The 15,261-nt window shown below is 40.9% G+C and overlaps 2 protein-coding genes across 3 annotated transcripts in view; one reads left to right on the forward strand and one right to left on the reverse strand.

Moving 5' to 3' along the window:
* PLEKHH1 (pleckstrin homology, MyTH4 and FERM domain containing H1) overlaps positions 1-5,605 on the forward strand; it is a 45,263-nt gene extending 39,658 nt beyond the window's left edge. The window contains exons 24-28 of the mRNA XM_031553575.1: positions 664-806; positions 1,513-1,642; positions 3,114-3,200; positions 3,723-3,869; positions 4,198-5,605. Coding sequence (XP_031409435.1) covers positions 664-806; positions 1,513-1,642; positions 3,114-3,200; positions 3,723-3,869; positions 4,198-4,374 — 684 coding nt within the window. The 3' untranslated portion in view covers positions 4,375-5,605. The remainder of the gene's footprint in view (positions 1-663; positions 807-1,512; positions 1,643-3,113; positions 3,201-3,722; positions 3,870-4,197) is intronic.
* On the reverse strand, positions 3,736-14,350 carry PIGH (phosphatidylinositol glycan anchor biosynthesis class H). Of its 2 annotated transcripts, none has more exons than XM_010711547.3 (4): positions 14,226-14,350; positions 13,822-14,031; positions 12,613-12,696; positions 3,736-3,819 (listed from the first exon to the last, which is right to left on the reverse strand). In XM_010711547.3, exons 2-4 carry the CDS (start codon positions 14,023-14,025, stop codon positions 3,796-3,798), a joined length of 312 nt encoding a protein of 103 aa, XP_010709849.1. In that variant the 5' UTR covers positions 14,026-14,031; positions 14,226-14,350; the 3' UTR covers positions 3,736-3,795. The 2 variants fall into 2 exon arrangements, with proteins under 2 accessions (XP_010709849.1, XP_010709848.1); XM_010711546.3 differs by lacking the exon at positions 3,736-3,819 and adding an exon at positions 5,698-10,555 and having other exon boundaries at positions 14,226-14,338.
* Positions 14,351-15,261: the final 911 nt, after the last annotated feature.

The following is a 15,261-nucleotide window of genomic DNA, read 5'->3' on the forward strand; positions in this document are numbered from 1 at the left end:
TTCTATTTACAAACTGTAAACTAAAAACTATTTACAACTGGCTGTTGTTTTAATTGGCCAGTTGATAACAAAACTCAAAAGTTTAGCAGTTAGGCAGAAGCATTCTCACACGGGTAGCTGGCCCAGATCTTGTTTCACTTTTTTTCAGAGCAACAAAGAATTCCTTGAGCAGTCACGTCCCCTCTTGCTGCTTTGTTGTATGCTTATTGTAGTAAATGCTACAGACAAAAATTCCCCATCCTGATAGTGCTGTTTTGCAGGACTAGTAAACACAGCAGGTATCAGTATGGGAATCCATGGAGCATTCTATTACACTAAAAAAACCTCATCACTGTGTTATGCTACAACCCCTAACATTATCTTAAGTGGTGAATGGATAAGCAGTAAGATACAGTTACTCTAAACCAATTTTGGATCACCCAGGAAAAGTAGAGGTCACAATCTAGTAATAAAAGAGGAACTTACCCCTTTCCAAAGATCAGGACTTGCTGAATACTCCAAAAGAAAAAATGCTTCCTTGAGGGCTGCCAGCCCTTATATGAGGTTAGGGAGGTTCTGGCTATACAGGTAAATTGCTTCCACCTGTGCTCTCAGGGCTGGCTGTGCCCCTTCATCAGGTGCTCAATCACTGGTTCAGGCCATGACCTAACTGTTCCCATACAGGTGGAATATGGGGATTTGGATCGGACAGCATCTTCAAGTCCTGGGGGAACATCACACTCCAAAATGCAGCATCTTCTCCATCAGGTTTTAGATAAATTCTACCCCAAACGCTACAAGAAAAATATTGCTCCTGAGTTGCTCAAGTAAGTTGTTTGTTCTCTTAAACTTTACGCTTAACACAATTTGGTACATTTGCTCTCTTCAAAGTTAAGAAGTTTAAAGGAGTCCTGTCAAGCTTATTTCAGTGTAGAAGCTTAAACAAACACCAGTGTCATAAAAAAGATTCCTTAAAAAAAAAAGCCACAGTAGTTAACCAGCCAAATCATAGACTAACTTTCCCCAAGTCAAGAAGTTTAAGCCTAAGATGAATTCTATTTGTGAATACATACTTAGGGATGCAAAGGTGGAACTAAGTTACCTACGCGACGCAAATCAAGAGGGAGTAGAAGTGTGTTGTCAGAACATCTAGAACACACTATAGGCAGGTTAAGATGAAGGTGAGAGTATAATTGAATGTGAAGCTGGGCAGGATTTCACTGCAACAGCTGCCCAAATGTTTGTTGTTGCAGTTGTTGACTATATACACCAATGAACAACCAGTATGCAACTGGGATTCCTGGATATTACAGTATAACTAGTAGCAAAATAACTGACAAAGTAGAGAAACTGCTCAAATAAACTCAGTCTGTACAACACACCCTAACTGACAGTTCTAACAGCCCTGTCCACAGTGTTTGTGTAGAGCAGCCCTTTGGAATGAGAGGTAGGTTTAGTTATTGGTATAATTTTACTCATGTCCCTTGAAAGACGTTATTAAATAGTGCTGTCTTGTGTCTTGAACTCTGAAAGGCAACTGGTTGACAGGCTGGCAACAAAGTGGATGGCGCTGCAGGGATGCTCTCCACCGGAATGTGTTCGAATTTATTTGACAGTGGCCCGCAAATGGCCTCTCTTTGGAACCAAACTATTTGCTGCTAAGGTAACAGGAGTGCACCTTTTTTTTCCCCCTAAGAATGAAGTCTGTGAGCACAGCCATATCTGTTTCCTCTGTTAACACAGATTGAAAATGTTCCTATAGGAAGTGGAAAAAACAAACAGTGCTCTGTTCTGAACAGTTCTAGTGCCACATTTGTTCAGAAAGAAGGAAGACATACATTCTAGACACTAGGGGTTGCTAGCGTTCACTAAATAGACATTGAAGCTTTTCTGACTATCCTCTCAACACAATACAAAATACTACCTCTGAACCCTTGCCAAAGCTTTTACACGTAGGCATTTTCTTGGTCATAAAGCCACAATAATAGCTTAAAAAGTACTATTTACATACCCCTGTATGGAAAAAAGGAAGAGTTCCCCATAAATCACACCATGCAGCTGATGCTAGCTGAAAGTATTTCAGTCCTGCTCTCTATCTGAGTTGGCTGCTTTTCTTGCCACATGGGACAGGCAAGCAGTGATAACGTCCTGTAGCAGAAATGTAAAAAGTGAAGCATATATTGGGTAATCTGCCAGCCTATGGGCATCAGCAGGACAGCAAAGAATCATAGGTGGGAATAGTTCTTCCAGAAGCTTATACCATCCCTCAGCCCAGCCAAGAGTAGAGCTCTGTACCTATTACCCTTGCCATAACTAATGTCCTAACACACTCATGCTGAGAAGTCCTCTCCAACCCAACAGAACTCTTCCTCTATTGAAAGTCTGATAGTGTCCTGTCCGTGGTTAATGTCTCTTGCTTTGAAGAGAAAGTTGTGATAGTTACATCTAATGGTGAAAAGAGAAGCCAAGTAAATATGCAAAAATTTGCTTTTTAAAAGAAAGATCATGTTTTCCACTTTCAGCATTAAAGCAGAAATATTACTGGTATTTAAGGGTTACTTGACAGTGAAGAATAAGAATGCAGAATAGGTTAAATAATGTTGGTATTTCTGATAACTACCACACTATGTAACTTTTCAAGAGTTAAACAGCCACACAGCAGCAAATTTCCAGAAAAGATTCACGTTATTAGACAGAACAGATAATTGACACATTTGCCAAAATCAGTAAGAAAGAAAATTGCATTGATACGATGGCTCTGTGCGTTGGTACTATTAAAGCCAATGGGCTTTACTGCTTGATGGAAAGCAGTAGTGCAAGAACCAGAACAGAGTGGAACTGCCATTCTGTCACTGTCTCAGCATCACCCTCACTTTTAACTACACTGATATACAGTGAAAGATTTTGAGATTAAATTCCATCTCATGCACTGCTAGTGTCCCAAATTCTATGTCAATCTGAAAATACTTTTCCAGATTTTGAAAAAAATCTCTTAAAAGTCAAATCAGATTAGATCAGTAAGTCTAGAGGATTCTTTCACCTCCACTTTATCCTTAAAACTCAAGTTTTGTATCAGAAACTGCTTCTTTACAGTATTCAAGAAATGACTCAAATAAAATTTTCTTTTTCTCTAGCCTATTTTGCCTTCCTCATTAGAAGACTGTCCAGTCTGGATAGCTGTGAATGAAGATGGTATCAGCGTACTGGATTATAACACTATGGTATGGTGAGGAACGCTCTTTAAAAAAAAAAAAAAAAAAAAAATCTCCCACAGGAGACCTTCCCCTGAATCCACTTAAAGTCAGTAAAAGTTTGTGTTTAACTTCAAATGGATCCAGAAGTTAATTTGTAGAAGTCAGAGATGAAGCAGCGAGGGCTATGCTTTAGAGCTACATAAACAAAGGAAAATTACAGCTTCTGTGTAAGGTAAAGTTTTACGTAACAGCTAACTGCCTTGATGATGGGCAACAAACAAGTACAGGCATCTTGCAAGATCTAGGTGCTATGTGCTTTACGACTACCATCCGGTTAACAAAGTTTGCATCCTAGCTCTGAAGCATCAGGGCACAGAGCAAGCTAGAAAAATCCTAGAAATGCAATTCTCTTTTGAGATTTCTCTACCAGCTGTTATCTGTACAGCCAAGTGCCTATTACTGCTTGCAGTAAATAGCAAATACACTAGTTTGAGGTGGCCATTTTGTCTTTTACAGAAGTATGACTCTTCATCTCTCTGTTGTCTGCAGCACCTGAAGTTCTCTTACTCATACTCTTCCGTGCTGACCTTTGGAGGCTGTCGAGATGACTTCATGATTGTAGTCAGTCAAATAAAAGAAAGGAGTTCTGGAAAAAACAGCACAGAAAAACTCCTTTTCACAATGGCAATTCCAAAGGTAATTACAAAATGAACAGTGAGTATCTTTCCAGCTGGCAGTATCTAAGCTGGGCATTTTGAACAAGCCCTGGGTCTGGTACTTCTGCTGCTGCACTAGCTACGTACAGTCAAGAAGTTCCATGTAAATCGTTCCTTTTAATTGAGAGGCCTATTCTACCTCTTACAGACAGACCTTCAATTCAAAACTTAACAACTCTAAGTGAGAAAAAAATCTTTTGCAGATGTTACGTGGTCAATAGGTTCTCAAAAAAATAAATAAATAAATTCAAAGGGCACTTTTCCCCTCTCCTTGACTTACAGTTAATCATTTTCTTTTTCTCCCCCAGATTGTTGAAGCAACACTTCTTATTGCCACCTATATTAACTCCCGGTTGACAACTCCGCTCCTACCCTCCGCACAGCCCTCCCGCAGCACAACACCTGCCAACAGGCTCTGGGAGACTGAAAGTCGGTGTTTTTTCCCTTCCATGCCCCGAAGCACTAAGGGGCCCACCCTGCTCTGAGGGCTCATTCCTATTTGGGAATTTTTTATTTGTGGGGTTGCAGTTCGCTGTTGCTTTCCCCACTGCTCTGTACCAAATTGCAGACTGCTACAATTTTGCCACTTAACACACCTTCTTTTAATGAGGGCCCTGGTTCTTTTTGCTGCAAGTATTCTTCCATCTCCCGAGCTTACAGCTTTGTTTACAAGCACACGCTTTCTTTAATCCTTCCCATTTTCAGCTTTGCACCTGCTTTTAAATCACTGCACTGCACCCTACATCTGGAACTCAGCCTAGTTTTTCAACTCCTACTGATTTCTTGTCCTCATCAGTCCCTTTTGATTATTCCCATTATTTCCAATAATCTTCTGTTTACATCAATCACTGACTCGCTCACTCTTTACCTGAAACAGACTGCAGCCTCTGCAGGGCAGGTTTGAGTGGTGCGTAAGCTTGAATTTGACAGAAGTGGACTGAGCACACAGTCTCAATAAAATTAGACAGGTGGTTCTGGATACTGTGCCACAAGCCAAGTATAAGGATGCATCCTGCTGAACACTGCCTGCATAAGGAGCAGCATATCACTTCCTCATAAACTAGATAGACACTGACAGGCTATTACCAGAGTGTAAAGATTAATATGATGTAGTTTGATCAAATAGTTTAGACATAGCTTCAGCTCTGTGCTCTGGTTATGAATAGCCATTGTATTAAAGTTTTGACCTGTGTTTAAATTCACTGCTGCTACTCTTGCTATCAAGATAGTCCTTTTGAAGAGACTAAGATAGTTTTTTGTACTTTTGCCACTGATTAACACAAAAAAGATAAATTTATTTTTTTCCTAAAGCTGCACTGATTCCTCCCTAAAACTGTTTCCAAAATTCTAAGACAGAAACTTTCCAAGTCTCTGCCCCAGACACGAAAGAAAAAGAGATACTGCTGTTGAAAGGGAATGGGAACTGAACTGACAAGAAGACTTCTGATGCCATGTCAGGGGTGATTTTTAAGACCTGGAATAGGGAGTATAGAATAAGAATTCAGCGGTACACGAGAATCTTTTCAACTTTAATTTTATGAAGGTTAAAACCTGATGTCCTTCCACGTTGAGGACTCAGAACAGCTGGGATTGGACCAGTGTCAGACAATGCCCTGACTCCTGCAGAATGGATGGCTTTTGACACTTGATGCTGCTCTATACAACTGATGAACATCGGATCTCTGCTGCAGGGCTGGAAGTGTCACATGCCCCACACCACCACATACATTCAGACTCTTTCCATTAATCACTGTTACAGATGTTTCATGATGTGTATGTGACCTCAGACAAAGAAAGACAAGGCAAGCAAAACTTTCAATTTTTATATCTTTCAGCAGCTGGAACAGACCTTCCCAAACCAGCTCTGTCCTTCACAGAAGCTGTTCCTTTAGATTTCCTGCTTTCTTCTGTGCAACTGGCTCAATGAGGAAGTTGTTAGCAAATATATACTCTAATATTGTTCTTCAGATTTTCCTAAAGAGTGTTTTTTTGATCGGTTTCAAAGGGACTTTGTTCTGATTGGGAAGCAAAATTAAACAAACAAAAAAAACACCAGACATTCTTCTTAAGAACTTGGTATCTATCCGGCTTGAGTTAAGCTATTTTGAGAAGCCTTTTAAGAAATAAAGAAGAACTGTCCTTTCAAAAGTACCCAAGTAACTTCATAATAATGCATCCATGGGCAACTTTCTCAAATTAAAACAGTGTGAATCCAACCATCATAAAGAATTCAGCAATAGCAAACCAAAGTGATTCACCAATGAACCAACCAACCATACCAGTGTTGTTTTTTACTTCCTAGTATCTGTCACCAACCCTGAAATATCCAATACACGGTGGAGCTGATACTGCAAGAAATTTTTGTTTCAAGCTTATTGTGGGTACGAAGCCAAAAATCAAAATTACACGGGACAACAATCATTCTAATCAATCCCTTATCGGCATATTTTTAACACTAAAAAAAATGGTTTGTGGAAATTATACAATAGACTTGAAATAGGAGATTATATATACACAGAGAGCTGATTTGTCCATTCTGTAACATACCCGTTTGTCATGAATTTAAGAACCACTCCTTGAACTTATTGAAAACTTTTCTGAGTCAACAAAAATGTTAACGTATTGTTTTAGTCTCTTTATGTAATCTCCTTGTGTACTTCTCATATATTTTCATAGAGTGATCAGTAGTATACATTATCTCTCTCCCTGATCTTAGTATGGGTAAACAAGTTGGAATAAAGACAGCATTATTCCACCTCACTACTTAAGTCTCCTGCGACAAACAATTTCTCTGGCATCTGGAGGTCTGTTTGGCAGCCTGCTTCTTGTGCCCCACCAGTAACAAAGCTGCCTCAGAATGAAATTGTCATCTGTCCTAAGGATGCTCAAGGCATGAAAGTCTCCAGTTCACTGTTCTGAGATTGTGCTTACCTTGCACTGCTACCACCTACATTCTTGTACTGGGGAAACAGGAAGCAGAAATGTTAACAAGCAAGAGCTGTCATGAAGTTCATTTTTTTCTGCCATAAATTCATTCTAAATTCACAAACATGGCAAATGGGACTTTTCTGTCTTTCTTCCAAATATTCTTTAATACTTGAGTATTTCAGAGACCACTCCACTCTGATGGATGCACATATACCTCTTATTTATAGGTTACTTGACTTTAAAAGAAAGCAAACAAATTTTAAAGAAACCCTATGTAGATACCTATTTTGTATGATTCCTTGATAAAGTTTTTATTTTAATCAACGTTTTTGGCAATGATAATCCCAACAGTATAGAACGAGACAACAGCCTTTGTTTCCCTAACTGCTGTGTGTATGTAAAAGGCTGTCTTGGAGAGACATGAGATTTCTGATCTTAATAAAATGAAATTATCCTGAATGAACTTGTATTTCTTCACAGAGTGAAAGAAACTATTTATCTTAAAAGCCAAAATAACCCTGAAGTAATGTATGTGGGCAAAGACTGTGTTCGTTTCCAAAGACATACCTGGAGCAAAGCTCCCCGTCTCCCACTCCTTGATTCTGTCTTCTAACTCGGCTTTAGCAGATCACTGAAGTGCACTGCCACATGAATGGGACGTCCCAAAGATAGCTAAAATGATTTTCCAGACTTTCTCCTGTGATGCAGCTTCTCTTTCATTTCTGTAGTTCACATTCTCAAGACTATGACATTTTTACAGCATAGCCAGAGTCCCCAGCAAACTCTTAGGTCCATGTCTGCCCACTCTGCTGAAATAACTTCTCCTCTGACACATTCTTCCCACAGATCAGCAAATCTTCCCACTGCTATAAATGCTCTTCAGTGTTCTCAACCATTTCTAATCCCTATGAAGAAACACAACCTGCCCAAAGCAGGCCTATAGGCAGCTCTGTACCCAGCTCCAAGCACACCACAAGGTTTTCAGTCAAAGGACCTCCAGTGCAGCCACATTTCTGGAGCCTACTTCTGCTGTCAACAGCCAATTTCTGCCTCTTCCCCAATTCCCCAGCTTTGCCTGGACTTGCCACCAAACATCAGGTACAGCATCTTTAACCTCAGAGGCAGATCTACCAGCTTGCATTGCAACTGAACCAGACTTAAAAATCCAGCCAACTCCATCATATAAAGCATCTGTGAGAAATGAAACCAGAGAAGAAACTAAACACCCAGACAAGGTTACCCAAATGCCACCGTGCGTCCCAAAGCCACTGCCCTTCGCTCTTCAACAGTCAGAGTACTCCTGTCACGTGAGCTAACCTGTATGTTGCAGCACAGTGCAAAAAAAACAAACAAAAAAACCCACTTTACATTACATGTTGATGATGTTGATGTGCTGCCACATCTTAATTCTAGGGAATGTAGACAACAATCGCACAGTGTTGTTATGGAGATTAAGAGTGAGACCAAGGCTACTGCCAGCTTGCTAGTTTAGCTCTTGCTTTTCCCAATATTTCAATTGCCTTAATTACTTTAATAAGAAGTTATGGAAAAAAAGAAAAAGAACGGAAAAATTCCAGTTAAAAGTTACAGTAACTTAAATAATCAACTAAGAAGATTTCTCCACATTAACTTACTTTATTCGCATAGTCATTATAATAATTCTAAACAACATATTTTTCTCATATTCTCATAGTAATTGATCTGGCTCTTTTGAATGAGGTTGGAAGTGAGCTCTGCTCCAGCCCCCAAAAAGCTTGACTCCATCCTCTTTACAACCTCCCTTTAGGTACTTACATACATGATTGCCCCCAAACCCTCTTTTCTCTAGGCTTAAAGCTCTAGCTTTCCAGTTTTTCTTCAGGCTCCAGCTCCACACCAATGTAAGCAGCCCCTCATTGTCCACACAATCACCAAGGTTGGAAAAGACCTACATGATCATCCAGTCCAACCATCCACCTATCACCAATAGTTCTCACTAAACCATATCCCTCAGCACAATGTCCAAACATTCCTTGAACACCTTCAGGGTCAGTGACTCCACCACCTCCCTGGGCAGCCCGTTCTGGCACCTGACATGTCCACATATACTAGAGAGCCCAGAAATGGATACAGCACTTCAGGTGTGGTCCTTCTAGTGCTGAGGAGAGGGGAGGGATCCCTTCCCTTGAACTGCTAGCAATGCATCTCCCATGCAATCCAGGACACTCTTAGCCTTTTTGTACTAAGGACACACAGCTAGCACCTTTTAAACTTGGTGTCCACTGTGACCCCCAGGTCCTTTTTGGAAAGAGAACCAATACGTATTGGAAGGAACAGCACAGAGTAATTCCTCTCTAGGACACTTTGTTGAGCTACAAGAGGTTCCTGCACGCCCATCTCTCCAGCCTGTCTGGGTCCCCCTGGCTGGCAGTACACGTCTCTGGCATATCAGCCATTCCTCTGAGATTAGCAAAATCCATCAGCACTTGTAGGTGCATCCCACCAGGTTCCATGGACTCACAAACATGCAGTTTGCTTAAGTATTTTCTAGCCTGATCACCTTCCATCAAGGGTCTTCCTTGCTCCAGAACTTTCCCTAGCTATCTGCAGCCTGGAATTCCTGAAGTCTAGTCTTTCTAGTAAAGACTAAAATGATGAAGGCATTCAGTACCCCATTCTTCTACAGGTCTTGTGTTACCACATCTCTACACCATTCAGAGGTGGCCTCACGTTTTCCTTGCCTTTTAGTTACTCAAGTACTCACAGAAGGCCTTTCTGTTGCCTTTGGCATTCCTAGAAAAATTCAATTCCAGATAGGCTTTGGCTTTCCTAACCACATAAGTCGCACGCTTAGACAAACTCTATATTGATCCCAGGCTACTTGTCCTCACTTCTACCTTTTGGCATTTTAATTCTGCCAGGAATAAATTGCTCAGTCATGCAGGCCTCCTGCCATTTTTGCTCGACTTTTTACTTGTTGGGATGGACTACTCATGTGCTTGGAGGAAGTGATTCCTGAGTGTTGATCTTGGTCTCTTCTTCTCTCTAGGGTCCCATACCAAGGGACTCTTTCAAGCAGATTGCTGAAGAAACTAAAGTATCCTCTGCTATGCTTAATTCCATAAATATAAATCAAAGCGACAGCATATTTTCATTTTCTGTCATGCTCTATCTGAAATTCCCCATTGGATCAGGAAAGCTTACTGAGCCAGCCCACCCTTCTGTTTTGATACTCCTTCCAAGAAAGGATTACAAAGAAACTTAAAAAAAAAGTAATTTTTTCTGTCTTCCCAAGGTTACAATTTGTTTTTATCAGAAATCCCGGCTCCATGAAAGAATAAACATTTGCTGCATGTTCTTGTCTCCCCTTCCCATACCTTTTTCCAGAGATGCATGGAAAAACCTCTTCTGACTGACTCTTTTAAAAGTGTTGCTCACCTGTTTTTCTTAACAGTCAATTTCTAGGTTCACTTGTGCGCTTCAGCTGACATCATCTATAACAGCTCTGTGATCCTGTGCAGGCTGTTAGCTATAATGTTATTCTTACAACTGCATCACATTCTAAACATTTAATTTTAAAAAGCCATGGGCCAGATATGCTTGCTTTTCCATACATCTCTCCAAGTCCTGCTGCAAGTTATCCATCTTGATTATTTATTATTTTACTCCATCTGGTTGTGAAGCTGTTTTTCTCTGATCCAGGATTTCATGACAACTTTTGTACACTTCTATCAAGCAGTCCAGACGTGGTTTGGAACTCTAGAAGTCAAGTCAAACAACAGAGAATCACACTCTGAACCGGTTGTAAAAAAAAGAGATTTGTTGGACAGAGAAAGGAATGTGGAGACAGCTGACACAATGCTGATGGCTAGAAGCATGCATGTATAAGGAATGCAATGGTAAGATATCTCTAGTTACTATCTCACATTATTCTCAACTGAGAATAGATTTCCTTTTTACATGCTCATCGAGAATTCATCAAATTCCAGGAGGTTTTTAATGTAAGTTGGTGACAAAAGAATCAGCCGCATCAGCTCAGGGATGAAAAGCACCAGTCCCTAGAGCTGTCAGGTTAAAACACACAGCACCATTCTCCAGTTGGCCTGAATCTCTCACCAAATCAGAGATCCTCTCCTTTCAACTCACAACATACAGTGAAAATACAGAAGAAAATCCACATCTTCCAAGCCATTAGCCTATCTGTGAGACCATATTTCCTCAACGACCTCCACCCTGAAAAACTGACCTTCAGGACAAGGAGCTTACATGCTTGGCCCTTAGCCTCAGCTATTACTGTCAACAAGAGGACAACTGAAGGTTAACTGAAAGCATCAATTCATTTCACACTAACAAAGGAATGGTAGTCAAAGAATAATGATTTTTCATCATTCCTAACCTGGACCAGCAGGAAGGTAAAAGTTTCCCAGTTCTGGGATCCCTATGGCCCCGTGACTGTTGAGATCCCAAAACAGCATTATTGTGTAAAGTCTATCTAATGCCTTTCCTTGCAACCATTGCTTAAGAGAACAATAGGTCAACTCAGCGCAGGGTGCACTGACATGCTAAGTTGTGTTTCTGAGGGCTGACATGCCTTACAGGAGCAAAGACCCACTGAAGGAGATGCAAGAAAGTTACTAATTACTGCTCCTTCAAAACTAAGTAACTTTAAAGTGAGAATTACTGACAGGTAACAAACTGCAAACTGACACAGCTCTTTCTGTTAATCCTTTGCTGGTGGAATCAACACTGCCAATATTAAGATATTTCCATAGAAATAACATCATTCAGACTTGAGTTAAGGAGGAAAAAAAGAAAAAAAAAACAGGGAAAAAAACCTAACACACTAATGCCAGGAAGCTGGAAAGGAACACAAATCCTGAGTGCAGCTGTCTGGAATACACTCTTTGTGTACTCCTTGGACATACATGAAATACCTCATTTATATTATAGTTAGTAAACGTCTTCACAACTTTGGGACTGAGTCAGCTGTAAATATCTATGAATTAGTGCACTTAAAGGAATAAGAATTTAGCTGAAGACTTAACTGTATCCAGTCATAAATTGCAACTGATACTCACAAGCAGTTGATGAACAGAGAGGAAGATAAACACGACACCAGAAGTCTAGAAAATGAGGTACATCTGTACTGCTTACTGACACTCAAGGATCAGGGTATTGTTGAGTGAGGTGCACATAGAAAGAAATTCCATTCCCAAACCAGGACTATGAACAGCCAGAACAGGTTAGTGAGAGAAGAGAAAGGACAGAGTATGAGTAAAGCAGGGTACGAGATAGACAGGATGTGAGTAAAACAAACAAGTTATTATACATTAAGCAAATTGCTCACAGCTTGTACTGTGATCTTTGTCAGCAGTTGCAGGGGAAGCTATCGTTGTAAGCCAAAGAGATTTTTATGAAATCTTTTTGGCACAGATTGCTGAGAGAAAAATCAACTACGACAATATAATTATGAAGGTAACACTGAGCAAGAGATTACACAGAAAGCTGTGCAAGTCCTCATTACCCTCCGTGAGCCAAAGACTTTTAGTTCATGCAATCTACTGGTCAGGTTCAAGTTTACACAGCGCCCTATTCTCAGCATGGAGGACAAACGAACAAAACTTCCCTGGTACTTAATTCTGTGAGACTTGAGTATTGCTCACAGCACACTGCTGTAAGATCCAACTTGAATATGCAGTCAAAGAAAGGCAGCTGTAATCCTTTGTTCCACGTGTGGCAGAACAAAGGTACGCCGAGGCATCTGACACACACAAAAACCACAGCTTTGTAGTGCCCCATTATTCAGTCACACTCACCTGAAAGAGTGGCACAATCTCAGATACTCCCTGAGGATCCTGAGGGTCGCACAGGAGGATGCACAGGTAATAGATAACTTTTTGCTACAAGACAAATAGACCAAATAATTGAAGTTTGAAAATGCTATCGAAGTGCCTGGAGTCATCACAGAAAGAGGAATTGCTTCAACTCATTGGGCTGAACAAAGTGTGTGACATTTTCTAAAGATAAATCAGCAGAAACAGTGTTTCAAGAGGGTAAATATTCTTGCTACAAGGTTATGAATAAAGCAGCTTGAAATCAGTCCCTTTCTCTTTTTTATCCTGTTTGTGTTCAGCCTTAAAAATATCAGGATGGTTTTGCTCCATGAACTTCTCATCTCGAGTTGAAAAGGTAGCAGGTGGATTTTCAGAAAACCCATCCTTTCTGTAAAGTCATTCTTCACCCAAATCTACTCGAGTTACTGAAGTTCAAGATATTACTAAACATAGTAACAACAAAAAACACAGAAAAAAAACCAGCAACAAGTAGCACAGGATTTAAACATTCCTGCTGACAATGCCTTTCTCTTATGCTTTTTTTGATGCAGACCATTTTACTAATTACCTGTTTTGCCTTTCTAAGAAGTTACACAATGCTGGACCATGTTGAAGATTGCAGGGCCTTACTAAGAATTTGTTTTCATCTGTGATGATTTCACACACATCAGTGACAATGTGTACAACCTCAGTTCTCTGTTTGAACTCAACAGTGATGGTGGCACAGCTCATCAAGTCTTACATAAAACTGACAAGTAAGTGCAAAGGCTTTTCTGCCTCCTTGCATATAATGAGAAACCTTTGTTTCCTTTTGCTGGAAAACTTTATACAGATCTATGCAAATCTTCAAGTCTTCCCACAGTGCTCTTTAAGCAAAACAACTCTCTTTTGGGTAAGTCTAGCAGAAGATGACTTCAGACTCAGGTACACTAATCTGCTGGATTTATGGGTGTCAATTTAAAGAGGTATCAAGCTGCCTGCTTCAGCCTTCTATGGAAGTTACGGCTTTCCACCCCCCCCTCGATGCAAGCAGCTTGGTGCAGTATGTCTGCCATCTCCCAGTCACTCCAGAGCACAGTCAAGTCTACACATTTGTATTTATGCTGCTGTGTTCAACTGCACTGCCAAACCACTCCTATGAAAATACATGTGATGAGCGTACCCTACAGATATACAAGACGATATGATTACCATATGGATGGCTTCATTGATAACCACATCCTTCACTTGGCTCATCTCAATGAAGGTTGTGCTCTCCTTCCCTGAAGCGTAGGATGAAGTCACCTGAATGCCAAGTGAGCCGATGACCAGTAGAGATTCCTGGTCAATTTTCACAAAGTGCAGGTAGATGATCAGGCCGATCAGCGTGAGGAATATAGCGGCAGAAAGCACCATACTATTCTGTAACACAAACCAAGCAAAGACAGGGCTCTAGTCTTAAAACTAATTGAACATAGACCAGTATATAAGTAAATACTGAATGGTTAATCATAATATAATGGCTACATTTACAAGGTGATTTTACATAGCTGGAGTCCATTCATTCAAAAGGCTGGCTGATATGTGCATAATGGATTTAAGTCACCAAACATCACCTTTCATAGGATGGTCTGAAAGAATGACTGAATCTGAAATCAGCAAGAACATTGTATTCCCTTGTAAAGTTACTGGAGAAATCCCGTCCAAATGCAGTTGTATACATCAGTGACAGTATATTATACAGGTATCTGTAGGGATAGAGAAATGTTGTTAAATTGAACCTGAACTGAGCTTGGTGATTCAAAGAAGAATCTTTCATCAAAAACCACTGGCCTGGGCCTATTAAGGAGATTCAAGTTTTCTTCTTACCATGAGAAGTCTAAACTCATTCAAACTTTGTCTCTCTTCTCACCTTAAACATCAAGCTCAAGAATGTCTGCTTCCTCCTGTGCTTCACCTGAAGACAAACTGTCTTTTGCATACTGCAACCTGGGGCTTGTTACTATGTAAGACAATACATAAGCTTACAAATATATGTTCCACAAATCATCTTTTCTCAGTAAACCAGCAGCATCAACGAAGGACCTGGTAATGAAGCCTGAAGGTCTTCAACCTACAGCTGCTTTCTGGGATATGTTTCAAAGAGTTCCAGGCCACACACTCATCAGCCCGAGTTAAACCTACCACTTCTAAGGGCTGGAACTGCAAGGCTTTACCAGAACGGCACAGCTCTGCCATGCAAGCTGTGCACGGTACACTCTATCACCATGAGGTAAAGAAGCTGTGGCAACATATAAAGAGAAAAGAGCTTTTCCCACAGTTTGTTGTCACGGAAAGGCAGCCATGAGTTACAGGCACTAAAATCCACGAAGACAGGCATTCAGACCCGGTTTGCTGGCATAAAGGAATGACTGCAGCCACTCGGGCCGCGCGAGCATATGTAAAACCGAGTTGGACCACAGCGGGCGGTAGCGACCGCATAGCGAACCGCTGCCAATTGACTCCCGCTTCCCTCCCTGCCTTCGTTCCACGGAAAAGACCGCTGAGACCAAAACCGAAGCACAACAGCCGCAGTGCGGCCGCAGCTCCAGTCCCGCACCGCGCAGCTCCAGTAGGGCACGGCGCGGCTCGCTCGGAGCCGCGGACAGCGCG

Source organism: Meleagris gallopavo, chromosome 5, assembly GCF_000146605.3.
Source record: "Meleagris gallopavo isolate NT-WF06-2002-E0010 breed Aviagen turkey brand Nicholas breeding stock chromosome 5, Turkey_5.1, whole genome shotgun sequence".
Lineage (NCBI taxonomy): Eukaryota > Metazoa > Chordata > Aves > Galliformes > Phasianidae > Meleagris > Meleagris gallopavo.

Bases quoted from the DNA above. Each gene is read 5' to 3' on its own strand.
- PIGH (XM_010711546.3), bottom strand. From the start codon at position 14,025: ATGGTGCTTTCTGCCGCTATATTCCTCACGCTGATCGGCCTGATCATC. The intron at 12,697-13,821 runs GTAATCATATCG...TTTGTCTTGTAG, and splicing joins TCAATGAAGCCATCCATATG to CAAAAAGTTATCTATTACCT. The intron at 10,556-12,612 runs GTGAGTGTGACT...CTTGACTTCTAG, and splicing joins AGATTGTGCCACTCTTTCAG to AGTTCCAAACCACGTCTGGA.